Source organism: Leptopilina boulardi, unplaced genomic scaffold (genome assembly GCF_019393585.1).
Source record: "Leptopilina boulardi isolate dan_hultmark-lab unplaced genomic scaffold, ZJU_Lbou_2.1 LbouV2_70, whole genome shotgun sequence".
In the NCBI taxonomy this organism is placed as follows: Eukaryota; Metazoa; Arthropoda; class Insecta; order Hymenoptera; family Figitidae; genus Leptopilina; species Leptopilina boulardi.
Genome location: NW_026138017.1, coordinates 1,633,848 through 1,649,108, shown reverse-complemented (window position 1 = coordinate 1,649,108; position 15,261 = coordinate 1,633,848). Strand labels below are relative to the sequence as shown.

The window sequence follows — 15,261 nt, the reverse complement described above, 5'->3', positions numbered from 1 at the left end:
AACAAAATTAATTTTTAAACATTCTTGATAAGCCCGCCATTAGATTGTAACTTTTTTCAAATAGGTTAAGTTGGCAACACTGAATCGCATGATCACGTGATTACATAGTTTCCCACTTTTTTCAAGTCAAAACGGAGCTCCTATATTTTAACAGTTTTTAAGTGTTAATAAGTGTTGATTTAACAAAATTTTTGACTAAGTTTATTTAAATTATAGTCCCAGTTAATGTAATAATTATAAAAGTGCAAAACAAAGTGATAATTCAGCAGATTGAGAGTTCATCAACCCGGCTTCCCGGCACCACAAGGTCCAGTATCTTTTTATTCGACATTTTTCTTATAATTTTTCTGTTTTATTGAATTATGCTTATATTTTATTGACATTTTCGATTATATTTATATAATTATAATGACAAACACAATCTAAAATTATAACAAAGTTTATTTTTATACAAATAATACACAACCTCAAAATGTACATGTATGTATATTGGCGATATTTTTGCACAATATATTGTCGAGGAATTATGGCTTTTTCACAATTACCACCAATTCTTTTTAATAAATATTAGAACGACAAGATTTTTCACCTTCTATTGGAAGAAAAATCGATAAACATTAAAATATAATAGAATTTTACTTTTTTAATGGAAAAAAAAAAAAATTTGGCGGGATAAAGTTGGAGAAAATTCCACTTTTTTTTACAATAGGTATACTTAATGCTATTATAAATTGAAATTAAATATATAAAATTATTTTTTTGTTAACAAATGAAGGCATGTATCAAATGTGCTTAATGATGACGGTATTCCTTCTAATTGATTTAACAAAGCTATTGCGTGTGGAATATTTTTTTGCTCCACTAACCTGTCAATTAGCAGTTTGATATTATTTTCTATTTCTGGTATGGTTCGATTTAGAAATACTTCTTCCAAAATTTGATAATAAAGCTCGTGTGACGGACTGAATGACGCAGTTAAATTTTTGAAAAACAATTCTTCTAAAATTGGATTTATCAATTTCAGTGTCTGTAAAATAATTTGAACGAAATTAATTAATTTTTTTTTTTTTGCTAAACATAAAGGGAAATTTTTTAATTAAGTTTTTTTGCACAGCCGAATTAATTTAATAAAGTAAATAAATTACCTTATAGTTTTCCTTAATAAAATTGACTGTTTCTGCGTGAAGAGATTGTTCTGTACAACATAATTTTATGTAAATTTGTTGCTCAAGTGTTAATGATTCTTTTTCATTGTCCAAAAATGTTATAAGTATCTGAAAAAAGTTTTAATAATAGTATCCTGAGTAGAAAAATTAGATTTAGGGCAAATATCAAAAAAAAAAAAAAAAGGGAAAGAAATCAAATTGTTTTTATTAAAAAAAATCTTACGTCTTTCGATATTTCTTGGTCCGTTAGGAGTTCCTTAATTTCCTGAAATATTTCACAATCTATATTATTTTTATCAATTAATTCAATTACTTTTTTTAATAATCTCAGTATAGGATTTCTCTCTGCTGAAATATTTTCAAGATCAATGAAATCTGGCCACTGTTTTAATGTTTCTTTAACTTCAATATATTGACTTTTATTCTCAATTTCATTTAATAATTTTTCAAAAACTTCGTAACGCTCTTCCTCGGTTGCATTTTCACATAAACTTGTCATTGTATCACTTCGCAAACTTGGAATTTCATCCATTGTATTATCTTTGGTTTCTTTAATGTCAGGAAAATCTCCCCAATCATCATTTTCCCATTCGTCCCATCCATCACCTTCGTCATCGACATTATATGTTAAATTTTGACTAAATGTTTTTGAATCTTCAGTACAAATATCGGTTTGATCATCAGATTGAATATTTTCAATAGTTTCCTTTGAATCTTTTTTATCAGATAGTGATGAAGAATTTTTTTCATCAAATTGAAATTCTTTTGAATTTTTCTTCTCTAAGATTGAATTTTTTTTATTAAAATCTTGTTGCTCCATCTCTGATGTTTTATTATCGGAAATGGAATTTCTTTTTTTTAAGTCGATTTGTTGAGAATGATTTGTGATTTCACTTTTTGTTTTATATAAATTAATACGTTTTTGCAGTATCGATATTAATTCTTGATGATTTTCAAATTTTGTGACTTTTGTCATTGAACAAATTAAATCAAGTGGATCGTATAAGAAAATATTTTTATCTTCTGGATGTATTTTTTTAAAAAGTTGTAAAGCGAAAAAATAGAGCGCAAGCTGATTGTTTAAATCTGTATTTGGTAAATTGTCAAACATTTCATCAATTTCCTTCATTGAATTCTCACTCATATTCATTAAATATCCTAAACCCAATAAACAATCTTCACTTATTACTTTTTCCGCAGATTCAAGATACACTGTAATGAAAATTTTAATTTTCTTATTAAACAAAATTGTTATTGTTAATTTTAAATAATTAGTAATGATTAAAATTTATTTTATTAATGAAAAATAAAAGAACTTACGATGATTAACGTCACTGACTTCCAAACCATAACAGGCTGTTTCGCTCAGTAAAGAAACCCTCAATAAAGTTTGACACAATTTTAATCGGGGATTAAATTCATTTTCATTTGAATATTTTGTATATTTTGTGTCAAATTTACTTAATTTGGAATTTTTATGTAGAGATTGATAAAAACAAGGAAAACTTTGTACATTGTCAGAAATAATTTCCTCCACTTCATCATTAGGAACAATATTTTCAATTTCTCGTGACAAATTAAAACTAAGTGCTGTCTTCCAAAAATCTTTATTCCCTGCATTCCTTAATATTCCAAAAGTGGATTCTTTTACTAAATTTGCCGAATTTATCACCAATTCCGTTGATGTTCCCAAAATATTTGGAATAAATTCCTTGTTCTCCACTTGTGGCTGCAAAAAAAAGAAAATGATTGATATTAACAATTATTATTAACTATAATTAGAAAAAAAAATCGCATTTTTCCCTACTTACTGTTGTCACAGCATCCGTGAATTCATCATCACTTTTAACATCGTTTTCCCAATCCTCATTGTCACCAGGCATTAAATCTTGTATGGTTTTATTCAAAATTTGTATTTCTAATAAATTTAAATATTTCATTGTGTCCTCCAAAATATCGGGCGTTCCATGAATTAACGTGAAAGATAAACATCGTCGTCTAAATTTTAGATCCTCAAAATTATCGCTATTCCCTAAATTCATTGCTATTTTCCAAGCAGGTTCATAATTGGCATCTATCATTTTTTCCACTGAGAAAGCACATGCACTGTAGTCATTTACCTATAGTGAATATAATTGAATTAAAAATTCAAATAAATGTTAAGTTTTAATTATTTTACATTTTTTTCAAAAGTTGAAAAAAAAATTAGTATTTTTATTTACCTCTAGAGCCTTTCGTGCAATTAATTCATAAATTCTTCCTTCTCTTAATTTTTCATCATTTCGATGAATATGCAAATATTTCCCGAGATTTAGTAATTTTTGGCGATTTTTATAAGCAGTGTCCCAACTCCTTAGACATGTTTCAATTAATTTTATCTTATCGTTTGTAAGTCTTACTTGAAGAGGAAGAATATTTGTATTGAATTCGTCCAAGATTTTTAACGAATCAATAAGATTATATTCTTCTTTGATTCGTGGATTATCATCTGTAATGAGATGTAAACAAGCTCTGAAAAAAGAAAAAAAAATTGATTTACATTTTTAATTTAAAGTTAAAATATTTTTTTAAAAAATTGTAATTTTTACTTTGACAGTTCCATATTCGTGTCGTGTAGACTTTTTGCACTATTAAAATATTCAATACTCGCATTCAATATTAAGTCTACTGCCCTCTCATAAGAAACTTTTAATAGTGATTGTTCATTTTTCTTCACTTCCATCAGAGTACCACAATTTTGAATTGTTGCCTTAACTCCCGATCGTAATCGAGCTGATAGACAAATTTCAAAACACACTTCCACATCTAAAGTTTTGAAAATTAATCCCTGCATCTCGAGCATATCATTTAGAAGATGAGCCCAAGCTTTTTCGATAGGCGGTGGAATACTAATAAAAGTAAAAAAAAAAATTAATTTAATTTTATTGTTGGTTTGGAGGATTTTTCTTTTTTATTTCCTAATTCTTACCGATTTTTCAAACCTTCAGACATTTTTATCAGAAGTGATTTAATGGCTTCTAGATTTTCTTTATTTTCATTAATAAAACTAAATGGAACACTGACACCGTATGAATTTAAAATTTTTACACATATTAATTCTCTTTCCAATTCTTCCTGTAATTCGTAATTCACTGATTCTTCTGATTCTTGTTTTGCAATAGCTTCGTGAATTTTTTTAGCATTCTCATACATATCGTTATTGGTGCAAGCATAAATGCATTCAATAGCTAAAGTTACAATATCGTTTATAATTTCCATTATTTCTGAATCGTGTGTTGTTTTCAAGTATTGAAAAAATGTAACTGGCCAACTTAAATCGCCTTTACTAATGTGGATCATATAATTACGAAGAAGATTTGTTTCCGAGTTGCTCTGCTTTTTCTATGAATATTAATTATTCATGATTAGTAAAAATATAAATTTAATTAATAAACAGAATAAAAAAAGAAAAAAGATTCCAATTTTTATTTAATTTTTAAATTCTTACCAAATATTTTTCTTTTCTTTTGATAAATGGCAAAACTTTGTCCTTGAGATCAGCAACAAAATTTGTTTCGGACGATTTGCTCATTAACAATTTGACTTTCTCTAAGTCAGTCAATTTTTTTACTTCAGATAGTGATAAAAATTCGAGTCGTACTTTATAAACGAGATCATCTAATGTTTCTAATTCAAATAGTAAATTTTCCAAACCAGAGATATTTCTATCTTTGCCAATGTTTATTAATCCCAAAGCATAATCAACTATTCCACATTCTCTTTCAATTTCACAAGCTCGCCATTTGTACCATTTTTCTAACAATCCCGAACTTAAGTCCGTATTTCTGTTAACAATTCAAATAGGAAATTATTTAATTTCTTTTGAATAATAAATAATAAATATTAGTAGTTTTATAAAAGAATTTCTTACTTGTAGGGAATCAATGATGGATATAATTCATAAATAATAGATGTCTCGTAATCGTTATCGATTTTCAATAGATGAGAAAATTCGCTTCTCTCGACCCAATCCATTTCGCGTAATTTTCTTTGAAAGAGTAAAAATAATTTGCCTTCTTGATCACATTTTGGTAGCAAATTTTCATATGAGAATGGACTAAAAGTTTCAGGGAAAAAACTCAAAATTGCAAGCCAATGGGGCGTTAATTGTGATCCATAATAAGTAAACATAACTTCAACTCCTTTACAATTACATTCCTTAGCGAATCTAAAAGTAAAAAATTGTTTTAATTAAATAAGAATTTTTTATATTTTAATTAAAATTGAAAATTTAATTTACCCAATTGCATTTTCTAAAGGTGAAAGTTGACGAAATTCTTCATAGAACTCTTTATCATATTCCTGATGTGAATCAAGAATATGTTCATAGGTCGTTAATTTATCTAAAAGATCCAAAAGCTTTTTTCGAATACTTATGAGTTCTTTTTGAGATTCCGAAAAATTTTCAATATCCACTTGCTCTAAATATTTGTTTATTTTTTGAACCTGTTTATGAATTTTTATAATCATTAATTTGTTATCAAAATTGATTTTGAAATAATTATTTTTTAAATTATGATTAATTAAATATTAAATTAAACCTGTTCTAAAGAATGACTATCATCAAAATTGATATCGTCCTCATCAGTTTCAATAGATTTGAATTTTCCATCATCATCGTCATCGTTGATAGCGATTAAAGTCCCTAAATTTGCACCTCGTAAACCAAATTTAAGTAATTCCCTGGCGGCTTCAATATTATCTGGAACTCGTGTTTTACATTCATTTAAAACCCACGATCTCTTGCTAACTTTCGCTAAATGATCTGCAATTGCTTTTAGAGAAAATTCTGATTTTCTCCATTGAGTTTGATAAACAAGATCTGTATCCAAATTGTAAGTTTTCGCTAGAGACAATGCTTCTTCATAATCCTTGAAAAAAATAATTTCAAATAGTTTTCTTAGTTAATTTTTTAAAAATAATTTATAATTATATAATTAATTTCTAAAAAATCACCTCATTTTCAATTTTTCTCGAATATAATTCCTCGGGTGTTGTACTTTTAATTCCCAAAATTCTATAAGTTTTGTGAAAGATTTTCGATTTTTTTCTTTTTGGCTGAAATTTCTCAATGTCAGTCATTGAATAGAGTGTATTTTGAACTAAACGAGTTGTGTAATTTAAAATTGTATTCGACTCTGATTCGTAGTCATCCTTTTCACTATCCGACGATACGTCTGATAAAAAAAAATTGTTTTATTTTCAATTTTTTAAAAAATCATTTCTTATTTAAAAAAAAAATAAATTTTCACCTGATTGTCCACCAATTGACGATTCACGACTTCTTTTTGTGCTCGTTATAAATACTTCACAGTCTAAGCACAAAAATCCACGACCAGCGTTTAATTCGGAAATTTGTGGTTGTCCATACAAAAATTCAGGACTCGTTCCCAAGAGATTTTTCAAATTTTTTATTGAACAAACAGAAACTGAACCTGAATATCTTGCGACGATAATAGTCTATATGAAAAAAATTAATTAGAATTTTCAAATTACAATAAAAATAATATTAAACATTAATTTTTTTTTTATGAATTTCACCTGATTTGACCACCAGCCTAAATCCATTGGATGAAATTCTGAAAGACCAGGGGGAAATTTCTTGAATTTAATCGTATCTAAAGGATTTGTTAAATTATATTCCGGCTGTTCATTTAGTTTCCACATATTTTCAAGTTTGAGAGTAGGCAAATTCCAAAGTGTAATACAACCATCAGTGTGTAGACATGCCAAATGTTGACTAGTAGGAGAAATACTTAACTTAAATATTATCGATTGTGCTTGATTTCTAATTGAAGGCATATAATTCCAAATTGAAAATGCAGGTTTTATAAGTGTTTGTTCTTCAAAAGAAAACGATAATTTATAGTAAGGATGATCATTTAAAAAACGCCAGGACGATAATCCAACTTCTAAAGCTGTACACTGAAAAATTCAATAATTTTATTATTTTTTTTAAAAATTAATTAAAATCTATAATATAATTTTACTTACTGTTAAATTGCGATTAATCGTATTACCAGCGACAAATAAAAGATCATATTTTTCGCTATAAACAACTGCATTGAGGCCATTTCTATAAAAATTTCCAAATGAAAATTCATGATTAGCTTCAAAATTATTTGACGAGGATATATAATATGATTTTAAGAGACCACTATAGGAGATACTGATAAATTCATATTCCCAAATATCACTTTGAATTCTTGGTTTTTTAAATATTGTCGAAGCTATTGAATCGCCCGCTTCTAAAATATCAGGACTTGACGAATCTGTTTTTGGATTAATATTAAAAATATTGTTCCCCATTGAATTGTAAAATGATAAATGACCATTGCTTGAGGCTAAAACTAAAAATTGTCCATCGGGACTCCAAGTAATTTTTCGCCATTGAGGAAATGCATCTTTTGGCACTGGAATTAAATTTAAAAATTCATTAGATTCTTTATTTATTAATTTTTTAATAATTAATTTATTATCTACCGGATATTTTTCCAGTGACTGATAAATATTCATCCTTTAATTTTCTTATTTCTATTATAGTTTCTTGTAAAATTGCTAAAATTCTTCCATTATCGCCAATAGCAAATTTCCAAGATAGAGTGAAACTAATTTGTTGTGATATACTTTCTGGCAAAGAATATCTATTATTTAAATATCGTAGAGCATTTTTTATTGTTCCTGTTGGCAAAATAACCCCATCGTTTTTACATTTCTAGAAAAAAAGAATATTTTTTTTTGTTATATTTCACATTTTAGTTTTTAGTATATTTCAAATTAAATAAATTTTATTTAATTAAATACTGTACTTACAATTACTTCTGGTTCTTGTTTTTTAACGAAATATTCTAAAAGTTCGTACAAAATTGATTCCTCTGTCATTTTCTCTTCTGGATTTGGACCCATTTTTTTTCGAATAACTATATCACTAGGGAGAATTTATCATGTATCACATTTTTTTTTTGCAATTGTATTATATAATTTAACGAGATTTGAAAAAATTTTCATTAATAATTGTCATTTTTGACATTTGTGACATATTGACTTTTAAGGTTAGGTTACAATCAGCATAGAAGTATATATATTTATACGTGTTATTTATATGTCATGTAGCAGTGTGTTTATTTAATTTATCACACATTTAAATGTACATGCAAATAAATATTTGCGATTTATTTTGTCCGTAATGATAGTGGAAAATAGAAAATTTAAATGGAACAAGAAGACACGTCACTGTTTTGATCGAAAATTCCGGTGCTAATTTGAGGTTATGTGTCAATGTTGTTTATCTTTTTATCTACTTATCTACTTATCTGGTATTTACTTTTTATATTATTTAAACTATTTCTTTTAACGTGTTATTGATTATTTAATTAAATGAATTGAAAAATAAAATTTAATAATTATAATTAAACAAAAAGTGTAATAATTAAATTTTATTTTTAAACGAAATGAATGTTTTAGATTTGAATATAGATAATAATTTATCTAAAATATAATCTGGGTATTTGAAAATAATCTTTATTTTATAAAATTTTTTTTTTATATTTACTTTTTTGTGGAATATAACCAAATAGTAATTGTAAATCTTAGGAATGAAAATTAAATGAAAGAAAAGGATTTATAAGACTAAATTTGTTTATTTTGTATAATTATAAATGACAATAATTAAAGATCTTAGGATACAATAACAATAAATAAATATTGTAGGGAAGATCAGCAATCTTTTTTTTTTTTACAAAATTCATATTTTCCTGAGATAAAAGAATCTTATACTACTTATATATGCACACATGTCTTTCTGAGGTAATCGATTTACTTCTTTTTATACAATTTTAATATTTCAACAATTATTTACAATTAAACTTTCACTTATTAACGCTTTCATATTTTTATGACACAATAAATATAAAATTTCTTTTCATTTTGGAAATTTTTGAGCGAAGAATATAAAAACGCATTTTTAACACTTATAATTGAGGAGTAAATTTTTAAAATCTGATAAATCCATTTTTCAAAAAAATGGAGATAAACATAAATTTAATATTTTAAGGACCTCACAAATCTTCCTGTCGCTGTTAAATTTAAGAAAAAAAATAATTTGTTAACAACGAATTTTCAATTCAAAAACTTTTGGACATAACCAAGATCAGTTATAATTTTTATGTTTTTTATTAGAAAAAATTACCAATACCTGTAAATAATTAAATTATGATAAAGTTTAATTAAAAACAGAACGTCTTGAATATAAAAACATTGTTATAGAATTAAACTATTACAAATTTTATATTTTAATAGTAACTACAGTAGTTATGTGAGAAAAGTCATTTCTTTCAATTTCTCGAAATAAGAAAATATGGATTTATCACGTTTTGAAAATTTGCTCCTCAATTCATAAAAAATATATTCTCGATAAATTAAAAATAAATTAAAAGTTAATTTAAAAAAAAAAAAAAATACTTTCACCTACCAACCCATTCAATATTTGGATAAAAATTAACAACTAACGTCTCGTATTCCTTGAAAGCTTTTTCAATTCCACAATGTGGTATATAACAAACTTGATGATTTGGTTGTATTTTGCCAGCATAATACATACCATCGATAAAAACTCTACCAATAAATAGTGGATAATTATCTTCAGTTTCACCGCCAGGTAATGCATTTAATGGAACACTACCATCCCATGATTTAATCCAATTTATCGTTTTTCCACACAATACTTGAAAATGTGATTTATTGTGTGCACTACCACCCCATGCCAAAGTACAAATATCGCCCTCAATATTTCCTGGTGTTACAGAACCTTCATGTTGAGCTCGTCCTACAAATGAACCACATTCCGATACTGTCACTGCATTTCTTGGCATTCCTAAATTCTCATTATAATTAATCCAATAATTATTTGTGTCCAATAATTGTTGTCGTATTTCCAAACACTGTGTCTGTATTCCTAAGGTGTAAGAATTTTTCTTTAGTTTTTTTTTGGGGAGGGGAATTATAATAATTGTATATTTTAAAAATATTACCGTCTAGCACCCAACTTCCTGTTGCACCATAAGCAGTACTGATACCAATATAATTTATAATAAAAGGATCTTTGTCGCGATAGGACATGAAAGGTTCACATCCCTCATGACCAACTGATAATAAACCATTGTACCATTTCCATCTGAAATTAATTTTTCCAATTTATTTTTTATTTGTAAATTAAAATTTTATTTATCTCACCTTATCCAAAATGAACGTTCATCTTCTTCACTTAAAATATCTCTCGTTTCAACTAATGATACACTGGATTCGAGATTATTGACTTTTATCGACGACATTGTATTTTCTCGTTCGCCAAGGGCAATCTTAAAAAGAGAATTAATATTAAATTAATTATTTAAAATTTAATTAAAATAAATTATTTTTTTATATAAATATATTATATATAGTAATAATTATCAATTATTAATTAATTATCAAATATTAATTATCAATTGTGACGATTCAACACTGTCAAACTAATTGTTCGATATTTTTGGAGTTTAAAATTATTATAAAAAATATTTATAAACATTTAACATATATTATAGATAAATATCTCTTTGATGGTGATTAATTGCGGAAAATTAACAAATTTTCCATTTTATTATCTATATTTTTTTATTAAAGTGCAAATGATTAATATTGCCATACCTCATAAACTTTAGAATCTTCCGCTAAATGAGTTCTAAGTGATATCCTTGCATCGTGACTGGCTTGAATACTTACATGGACTTCTTTATTTGAAATTGGAAAGTAGCAATAATCCATACTGTCTATTGTATTAGTAATCACTGAAATATAGATTCATATAGCTATAATAATATAATATTAGAATTTTTATAATTTATTTAAAATTTATATATGATAACAAATATTCAATAGCTTTATTATTATTATTATTATTAGTTGATGTCAACTTTAAAAACAAAATTCCCGGTGCTGCGTGGGTGGTTATTTATAACTTTTATCAAATAAAGAACCAAATAATTTTTTTCTTTTAATTAAATAAACTATATTCCAATCAATAATTTGAGTATATTTATAAAAAATAAATAATTATTTGTTAATAAATATATTTATTTGATAATAATTATAATAAACGCTTAAATCAAAAAAATGTTATCAGTTTATTAAATTTAAATTTATTACAAAAATTATCTGATTATTTTAATTAAAAAACTTAAATTTATTACTTACTTTTTGCAATATAAATTAAATATTATTTTCCACCAAAAAATAATTTAATTTTTAATTTGTCAATTCTTTTGATTTTGTTATTTGTAAAATTATTCAATTTTCATTTTTAAAATTTCTTTGTACGTCGAATTTTTTTGAAATAAGTTATTATTTTTTTTTAACACATCGTAACACTTTTAACACATTTTGTAATTGTATATAAAAACAGCTGGTTTATTCGAAAACGCCACCTTGCGTACATATCTCTAGGCTCAAAATCAGTATGACCAATAGAATAAAACTAAAATTTTTTTTTTGAAATTCTTCAATAAAAAAGATAGATTTTTTTAATAAAAAATAATTTCAGTACAGAAGAAAATTCATTTATATAGTTTTTTTATTTTTTGTTAATAATTTTTTTTTTGAATAATTTTAATAGAAATAAATTAAATGGGTATTTATTTAAACACAATGATTTTTTTTTTCATAATTTGGCAAAACTGTTTTTAGTAAAATCTATAATATGAAGAAAATATTATATATACATTTGCAGAGATTGATTTATTTTTTATTCTAATAAAAATATGTAAATGTTTAATTAAAAAAAGAAAATATACATAAAATATAAGAAGTTAATTAAAATTCATTGATTTAATATTTATGAGAGAAATACAACAAATTGTTTTTTGGCAAGTAAACATTTCAAATGAAATTTAAATTTTTTGTTTATTTATTGCACATTTTTTTTCTCGTTTTACATTATTTTTTTTGCTTTTAGTTTTCAATAATTTTTGAGCATTATAAAACTTGAATTAAAAGAATTTTGTTTACTATTAAAATGAATCATTATCTTAATAAGATATAATAATTCTGGAAAATATGTTTTATGTGAAAAAATATTCGAATTAAGAACAATAAAATTCTTCTTTCCAATTTAATTTGGGAAGATTAGAAAATTTGTTAGAACAAAAAATTTTTTTTTTATACCTATTTAATTTATTTCTGTTTAGAATATTTTCAAATTAGGTAAATAATCTAAAAAAATGAATAGGATTAAAAATTTTTTTATTTTTCCCAAAAGTAGATTAGTTAATTGTTTTAATTAATAGAACAGGGATAGTATAATGGATCAATTTTAAGTAGTCGTTCAGTATTTAAATCATCCAATTTTTCAAAATCGCAAATATTTTTTCTATATATTTTCATATCCTCAGTTAATCTCTTTATTGTTTCTTTCATAATTATATTTGAATATCTAAGATTTTCGAATGCTGAAATTATTTTTAAAAAAAATTTTAATTCAATTTTTCTTATTTTAATAATATATTTAAAAAAAAACAATTATAATTAAATTTTGATTAAATTATATATTTTGTGACTAGAAAATAATTACGATGATCAGATAAATTTATAATACTTAAAATAATATTCCGATATTATCAACGCACCTTGCTCTTTACTAATCTTATCTTTTTCGATTGCACTCTGTAAATTTTTTGAAGCTCTTAATATTTTTTCATGCCAATTAATTGATACATTTTTAATTTTAATTTCACCAAAATTTCTTTCATAACTTTCAATATAATTATTCAATTGTTCTATTGACGTTAACTTTCTTTTTTTATTTTCAATACTGCGATAAATATTCCCATTCATGCAGTATTAAGAGGTTTTTTTTTTCAACGATAGAGATAAGATTTGATTCTAAATATAAAACAATAGTTTGACAGATGCACCGATCGTTTTTTTTTTTAATTTTCAAAAACAATTGTTTTTCATTTTTAAAAAAATGTTTTTATTTTCGCACCACATTTATTTAAGAAAAAAGTTAATATTATTTTCTTTTGCAATTTATCAAAGTAGATATAATAATAATAATAATAATAATAATAATAATATATTAAAAATTGCAGTAATTAATAATAAAAAAAATGAATTTTCAGATAATGAAAAATTTGAAGAAGTTAATGAAAACATTTTGAGAAGTGAAAGAAAAATGAATAAAATAAAATTAAAAATTTGAAATTAAAATATTATTAACATGTGATAAAAATATATATGATGGCTTGATAAAATATTTTCTCTCTTTTTTATTGTATATATATATATATATATAAAGGCAATATCAACGAAAAATCTAAAAGATGGGAAACAAATAAATATGCTAATCTTGAATAGTGATTATTCCAATATATCTCTCGAGAGGTTTCGCTTGTTTTGCCGATAACATTTCATTGTTGTCAATTATTATTATCAGTACAAGAATAAAGTCTACGTGCCTTGGAATATATTTATGATTAATTCACCTTCTATCATCACTCATGATTCATTATTAAACATCCTACGAGGGGGTTTGAATTGACCCTTTCCGTTTAAACAACTCGCAGTCTCTGTTTGGCTCTTGAAAGAGAACGTTCATTATCCTTATTGTTTATCAGTTTCTCCCCTTATTTGCTATTTTTTTTTTTTTTTGCTTCCTTGTTTACTCCTGAGAGAGTAAAAAAATGTCTACTGAGACATTTTTAACTCCTGGTCAATTAATCAAGCCAATGATAAATCAAGAAACTGCCATTGATATTGTGAAAAGAGTTTATGGATTAAATGTGATAAAAATCATTGAACTTAATGCATACGATGACAAGAATTATCATATTTTGTGTGAGACGAAAAAATTTAATAATCAACATATTAATAAAATTAGTGATGATGGTTATATTTTGAAAATTGTCAATTCATTGGATTCGAAAAAAATAAATGTCATTGATGCACAAACGGAGATGATGATTTTTCTTAATGAAAATGGAATTTGTTGTCCAATGCCAATTAAATGTATTGATGGTAATTATTTTTCATTGGAAAATTTAAAATCATCAACAACAAGTGATGATAAAAATGTTGTACGATTATTGATTTATAGACCTGGAAAATTATTAATAAATGTGAAAAAAACAAATGAACTTATGTTTGAAGTGGGCAAATATATTGGCACATTGAGTAATAAAATGCAAGAATTCATACATACCGGTTATGATAATCATGAGACAATTTGGATGTTACAAAGTGTACCAAAAATACGTGAATTTCTTGATGTTTTAAATCAAGAGAATCAAAAAATTGTCAATAATATTGTTAATGAATTTGAATTGAAAGTAATTTGTTGTCTTGATTATTTTGATAAGGGTTTCATTCATGGTGATCTTAATGAACAAAATATTGTTATGGCTGATAATGAAAGGCAAATAAGTGCTATTATTGATTTTGGTGATTCGTCGAAAAATTGTTTAATTTTTGATTTAACAATATCATTAACTTATATGATGTTACAAACAGAGAATCTTGAATCGGGAAAATACGTTATTCAGGGATACGAGACTGTTAGATATCTTAGCGATAAGGAAAAGTCAATTATCAAAATTTGTGTTTGTGCACGATTATGTCAGAGTTTAGTACTTGGACTTTATTCACATAAAAATGATCCAAATAATGAATATGTACTCACCACACAAAAATCCGGTTGGAAATTGCTCAATCAACTTTGGTTTATGAGTGATGATACAATTTCACGAATTTGGAATATTAATTAATTGTTTGTCAATTAAAAATTTGTTACTAGTTATTAAAAAAATAATCAATTATTTATAATTAAACAAAAAAAATTAATAATAATTTTTAAAGTAAATAATTGCAATTAAATCGACAAATTTGTTAAATCAAATGAATAAAGAACCAAATATTAAAAAAAAATATATTTATTTAAATAAATAATTTAAAAATCAATAAATGGATTATTGAGAAATTCAAAAGAAAAAAAAAATATTTTTGTGATATACACTTCCCTCTTTCTTTA

At 24.7% G+C, this 15,261-nt stretch overlaps 5 protein-coding genes across 5 annotated transcripts in view; 2 read left to right on the top strand and 3 right to left on the bottom strand.

The window, feature by feature from the left end:
* The window catches only part of LOC127290510 (retinal homeobox protein Rx2-like), a 390,969-nt gene that overhangs the window by 43,263 nt on the left and 332,445 nt on the right, over positions 1 to 15,261 (top strand). The window lies entirely within an intron of this gene.
* On the bottom strand, positions 424 to 8,464 carry LOC127290498 (NBAS subunit of NRZ tethering complex-like). Its single transcript, XM_051319089.1, has 18 exons — positions 8,019 to 8,464; positions 7,689 to 7,920; positions 7,200 to 7,618; positions 6,747 to 7,130; positions 6,458 to 6,665; positions 6,162 to 6,382; positions 5,747 to 6,076; positions 5,446 to 5,651; positions 5,077 to 5,373; positions 4,654 to 4,990; positions 4,135 to 4,547; positions 3,755 to 4,054; positions 3,389 to 3,677; positions 2,978 to 3,286; positions 2,487 to 2,895; positions 1,390 to 2,378; positions 1,146 to 1,274; positions 424 to 1,027 (listed from the first exon to the last, which is right to left on the bottom strand). The coding sequence occupies exons 1-18, from the start codon at positions 8,109 to 8,111 to the stop codon at positions 752 to 754; spliced, it is 5,841 nt and encodes a 1,946-aa protein (XP_051175046.1). The 5' UTR covers positions 8,112 to 8,464; the 3' UTR covers positions 424 to 751.
* On the bottom strand, positions 9,241 to 11,641 carry LOC127290509 (uncharacterized). Its single transcript, XM_051319120.1, has 5 exons — positions 11,436 to 11,641; positions 10,890 to 11,029; positions 10,437 to 10,561; positions 10,235 to 10,377; positions 9,241 to 10,158 (listed from the first exon to the last, which is right to left on the bottom strand). Coding segments are annotated over exons 1-5 (900 nt in total). The 5' UTR covers positions 11,437 to 11,641; the 3' UTR covers positions 9,241 to 9,667.
* LOC127290512 (uncharacterized) lies at positions 12,463 to 13,184 on the bottom strand. Its single transcript, XM_051319133.1, has 2 exons — positions 12,863 to 13,184; positions 12,463 to 12,685 (listed from the first exon to the last, which is right to left on the bottom strand). Exons 1-2 carry the CDS (start codon positions 13,068 to 13,070, stop codon positions 12,513 to 12,515), a joined length of 381 nt encoding a protein of 126 aa, XP_051175090.1. The 5' UTR covers positions 13,071 to 13,184; the 3' UTR covers positions 12,463 to 12,512.
* Positions 13,440 to 15,158, top strand: LOC127290506 (hydroxylysine kinase). The gene has a single exon (XM_051319116.1). The coding sequence runs from the start codon at positions 13,919 to 13,921 to the stop codon at positions 14,996 to 14,998; it is 1,080 nt and encodes a 359-aa protein (XP_051175073.1). The 5' UTR covers positions 13,440 to 13,918; the 3' UTR covers positions 14,999 to 15,158.